Source organism: Chaetura pelagica, unplaced genomic scaffold, assembly GCF_000747805.2.
Source record: "Chaetura pelagica isolate M959 unplaced genomic scaffold, ChaPel_1.0 scaffold750, whole genome shotgun sequence".
NCBI classification, from domain to species: Eukaryota; Metazoa; Chordata; class Aves; order Apodiformes; family Apodidae; genus Chaetura; species Chaetura pelagica.
In genome coordinates this window covers 928,252-933,416 of record NW_009951947.1, presented here as the reverse complement: position 1 = coordinate 933,416, position 5,165 = coordinate 928,252, and the positions used below count along the sequence as shown (strand labels likewise).

At 50.1% G+C, this 5,165-nt stretch overlaps 1 protein-coding gene across 1 annotated transcript; it reads right to left on the bottom strand.

The window, feature by feature from the left end:
• Positions 1 to 1,521: 1,521 nt before the first annotated feature.
• On the bottom strand, positions 1,522 to 3,478 carry LOC104388549 (butyrophilin-like protein 9). Its single transcript, XM_009997429.1, has 2 exons — positions 3,179 to 3,478; positions 1,522 to 1,566 (listed from the first exon to the last, which is right to left on the bottom strand). The coding sequence occupies exons 1-2, from the start codon at positions 3,476 to 3,478 to the stop codon at positions 1,522 to 1,524; spliced, it is 345 nt and encodes a 114-aa protein (XP_009995731.1).
• Between the last annotated feature and the right edge of the window lie 1,687 nt (positions 3,479 to 5,165).

The following is a 5,165-nucleotide window of genomic DNA, read 5'->3' as shown; positions in this document are numbered from 1 at the left end:
GAACTAAGCCCTTCTTATTAGGGGTCTTTGCCTTTTTTCATGTGTCCTAATCTGTATTTTAGTGTTTACCAAATGCTCTCTTGTGTGAAATCTTCACTCAGTTTAGGATGAAAAAACTGAATTTGCCAACCAGCCACAGGGCTGCTTAATAAAATATTAACAGTCTGTTAAAATGATCATTGTTGCTTTCTAAAAGCTGTCAGGCTTCACTTGTTTTTAAACCCTAAATTAGTTCCTAATTCAGCTTTTGTCAGCAGATTTATTCTTTATTCTGGACTATTTAGGGAGAGAGCACAAAGTAGTGCTGGAAAGGAAAAGCACCTATTTTCCTATTAAATCTTCATGTGAAATACAGGCATGGTCTCTAATCATGTGTTGTCTACAGCAGGGAAATCTTAAGTGGTACTTTGTAAAAAAACATTTCTCATTACTTATTTGTTTCATTTTTGATAGACAAGGAGCTCCTGCTGGTTTTGCTATCACCATTCATTTTGTTTACCAACTACATGTCTAACAGAAATGCCCACCACTTACCTTACGAGGCATGGGAGCTAAACCAGATGGTCTCCTGCTGTGAGACAGGGGTATTTTGGTACCACTTGTACCAGCACATCACAGAATGAAGGCAGCCTTATTAAGAGTTTAAACACAGAATTTGTCTGATCAGGCAGGAGTGAAGTAGGATGCAGGGACGAGGGTTGTTTTTTTTCACTAGATCTTCTCCCTGTAGGGTAAAGCTACTTGCACAATCCTCAGTCCTAAAAGATAACCTTGCAAAAAACAGAGAATGCTTTTGGTTGGAAAAGTCCACCACTAAACCATGTCCCTAAGCACCTTTTACACATCTTTTAAATACCTCCAGTGACTTCACCACTTCCTTGAGCAGCCTGTTCAAATGCTTCATGAGTAGCATTATCTAAGAACTGGAAAACTTGGCTTATGTAAAGTTAACCTCTGCTAGTACTTCAGCTGACAGGGGTAGAGAATAGTATCTAGGTAGAGGTTGTGAGGTTAATGTAATGTGTGAACAAATATGACTTTTTTTTGAGATATTTGCTGAAGTTTCAGCAGCTAGGCACTGTCTGGTTAGGAAATCTGTTATTTTTGAGTAGCAATTTCATAGTGCAGAGGAAAACCTGGAAGGTCAGGTGGGTCTGAGTCTTAATGTAAATTGGCTGGTTGGCACATGTATGTTTGATAGCTTGTGGACAGAAAAACTGAGCTATTTTAGCATCTGATATGTCACTGTAGCCCTGAACACAAAAGCTGTATTGCTGACGTGCTGGGTGTCATGCTGGAGATTGTACTCCCCCATCAAAGCACTAAGGGAAATTTGAGGATGCTTGCTTTGCTGACTATCATTGATGGGGTTTATGTCTTGCTGATACCAAGTATAAGATCATTAAACAGGCTGCCATCCTGGCTAATTAGGAGAGTAATTTTGTTCTAAGTAGTTGTGCTCTGGAGCATACATATTTGATCCCATGCTCCAGGTGTCAAATAAAATAATGGGATCCCCAATTATGGCATGTCACCTTCTGAATCTGGGATTTCATATGTGCCTCCCTATATTGAGAGAAAAAAACTTTTAGGACATTCGAAGATAAGCAATATGCTTAGCCAAAGGGAATTTTTGTAACTTTTGGATAATCAGATAGTAGTATTAACCACTTTAGTGTTAAAAGAAAAATGCTCAGAAATATGATCAATATCAAATTAATCTTTTGAAGTGGGTTTTCTTTTTGTCTTCCCTGAATTCCCAGTACCAGAATACACTTACAAAGTAAAGTGTTCTTGTCAGCCTGTTTGTTGTACCACTACACTGTTTTTCTGCAAAAACCCTAGTTACCTGTAGTGCATCAGCAAGGCGATAATGGTGTCAGAGACCATTTTTTACATTTTTGCTGTCCTAAATGTCTAATCTGTCTTCTTAACCTCTTGGTTTTCCATTTTTCGATAAAACTCATTTTTTTTCTCAACTGGAAAAAGTAAATGCCTGTCAGAATAATGCTATGTGTCACCTAAGCTACCTCTGCAAGGAAAACGTGTCAGCAGAAGTTTGGAGTAGCTTGTCCAGCCAAGCAATTTAGCTTATTCTTTGCTCATCTTGGCTCTGTGAGTTTTATGCTGATGCCCCACACCCCCTAGCCCATCGGTGTTAGGATCTTGTTGGGATAAAAGTACTGTACTCACCAGGCATTTTGCTTGGCAGCTGAGGAAAGAAAGAAGCTAGCCTTCTTGGGAGTAACAAAATACAATTCACATGTTAGATCTCTTCCTTTTGCTTACAAGTAGCTTGGCCTTATAGTATTAATAGAAACAGTATTTTCAAGAATTTAAGAATACATAATGGTCTGGTATTTTATTTTTTCATTAAAACAAACACAGATTATAAAGTAATTTTTTTCCATGTATGTTTCTGTGACTTGGCTTGTATATGTTTAAGATGAGGCCAGAAGAGACTGGATCTTACAACCCAAGAGCCTAAAGCTGGGGATGGGCTCAATACAAACCTCCCCACCCCACAGGACTCTTAAACCCTCCACCTTGGTCCTAAACAGCATAACCTGGGGTAAGGGGCAAGCAAAAGGCCAAGAGCCACTGAGAGATGCACTCCAAGGAACAGGCCAGTTAAGAGCAGCAGCTTCTCCTGTGCCTCCTGTGCTGCAGGTGGAAGGAAGGAGCCCAGGCTGGGGGCTGCCCTCTGCCCTCAGGCTGTGCTACACTCCACCGCAATAGTTCCCCCCTACCCCAAACACGCAAGCCCAGCAGACAGTGGTCTTTCTAATGAACTGATGGAGTAGCAGCGAGGCAGCGCTACAGGCTCCGAGCTGCGGTGGTTCCCACACCGAGCGCCGAGCTCCCTCTGCTGCCAGCCTGGAGCCCTTCCCCACGCCAGGGCCCTCCTTTCCCGTGAAGGTCTTCGAGCAGAGGAAGCTCACAAGAGCTGTGACAAGAGGCACCTGAGGACCACTGCCTTCCTCCACGGGGTGTGTGGGTGTATGGAAGGTGCCCCATGCAATGCTCAGGCACGGAAGGTTGCCAGGCACCTCCAGGAATGCAATGTGGCACCTACAGCCCAGAGCACAGAAAAAGGAGGGCAGACAGGAGCTACGAAGAGACTCATCACCCTCCTTCCTCCCAAAACTGAAACCAAACGAACCACTCCAACACTCACCAGGTCCACGTGTGCAGAACTGGCGTCCAGCATAGCCCCAGGCAGTGACCAGGAGCCAGGCTTCGTGTCCCCAAAGCACCCTATTCCTCCTTGTCCCTCACAGGGTGAGGCAACAGAGGTACATAGGCACCATGTTTTCCCTCCCATCCTGAAGCAGGTGCTGAAGAAGGGGCAGTATCTCTCTGCAGAGACTTGGTGGAAGGTGAAGAGGTGGGACATCTCCCTAGCACTGAAGAAGGCAACAATGCCCTCCTGGCAGTCCAGAAAGACCTCCACTTTCCAAGGAGGCTGATAGGACATCAGGTGCACCCAAGGGGTGGTGGTGGCCCAGTACTCTGTCCTGTTCCACAGGCGAAGGGTCCAGTAGCCATTCTCAGGGCACAGCTTGACCTTCGCTGCTCAGTCCACATCCTCGTCAGCCAGGTCTCAGTTGGTTTTGGTGCCCACCCAGACCTCCCAGTAGGGCCAGCTGCTGTCAAAGTTCTGTGAGCTCAGGACGTTGATGCACTGAAGGAAGCGCTGGGGGCTGCTGAGGACAGCGTAGGCTCGATTCCTCTCTGTCACCCCTGCCAGCTCCCTGGAGCTGGGGTGAGCTGATCTAGGGTCGAAGGTGAGCAGGGCAGGAGCTGTGGAGACATGGCACTTTACTGGTTGCATATTCCCTCTGCAGAGCATCCCCAGCCCCACCAGCACATCCATCCCTCCCCACCCACCTGCTCACCAGGGTGGATGGACTGCAGCATCTGCCCCCAGAAGCTGTACTGCAAGGGCCCACCATGGCTGTCCCTGTAGCGCTCCGAGCGGAAGGCAGGCTGGGTGGTCTCGACATGCACTGAGGGCCTGTGGCAGAGAGCCCACCGCTCTGCTGGGCCACCAGTGAGGCACGAGGGAAGAGCACTCAGGCCTGCAGCACACTCATGGCCTGTGACAGGTCTTGGTCCCAAACCTCCCTGGCAGCTGCCTGCTCCCCGATGCAGCGGTGCCCTGGCACAGGACAGGTCTGGCAGCACCGCTGGGTGAGCCGTGACTCACTGCACAGCAGCACCCGGCACAGCCAGGCAGGGTTCCTGGGTGGGTGAGCAGGCCAAGCCTTTGGAGCTGGGCTGCACCCCACTGCAGCACCCAGGCTGGGAGGGGACAGGGACACCCTCCCCTGTGGCAGTTCTGCCCCTCAGTTACTTGCAGCATCAAAGCTGCACCCTGGGGTCAGTTTTGCAGCCCCGCAAGCTTTAAGCGGCTAAGAAAGGGCAGGGAGAAGCAAAGGCGCCCAAAGCCTGAGGTATCAGCCTTGCTCCCCTGCAAAGGCATGCACGGCTCCTGCACCTGTTCCAGACCAGCACGGCTCCTGCACCCGCTCATCCAGCCCAGCTGTCTCGACATGCATGCTCCATGGGGCAGCATCCAACGTGTGCTGGGGTCCTAGCACAGCACCAGCAGCTCACTGAGCAATTTGTGATGCTTCTAAGACTTGAGACAAGATCTCTTCCCCTTGTAGTCCTAGCCAGAGACAGATAAGCTCCTGAAAAGGGAATCGGCTTCTTTCACGCCACACAGGCACCACCGCAGGGTCAGCCCCTTTGCTGAACAACGTTTTCCTGATACTTCAGCGGAACGTCGTGCAGGGTCTCACAGTGCCTGGCCATGCCCCCTGAGCCCCGGGAAGGGGTGACCCGGCCCAGGGACAGACACCAGCTCGGGGAGCCGCAGGGTGACCCCAGAACCCAGCCTGGGCTGGCAAGACCCTCTGCACCTCCCGGAGCCCGAACCTGGGGATGCACCCCCTGCTTCTCGGGTGCAGCCCCGCAGTAGCCCCTGGACCCCCAGCCCGCCCCGCTCCGGGCAGTTCGCAGCCCCGTACTCGCACGGCTCAGCACGGCTCGGCGCTGCATTGCATTGCATTTACTTGCACGGTTTTGCGCTGCAGGGCCTCGGCCCGCACTGCCTCACTCGGCACTGCAGGGACTGTACCCCGCGCGTCATTGCCGCG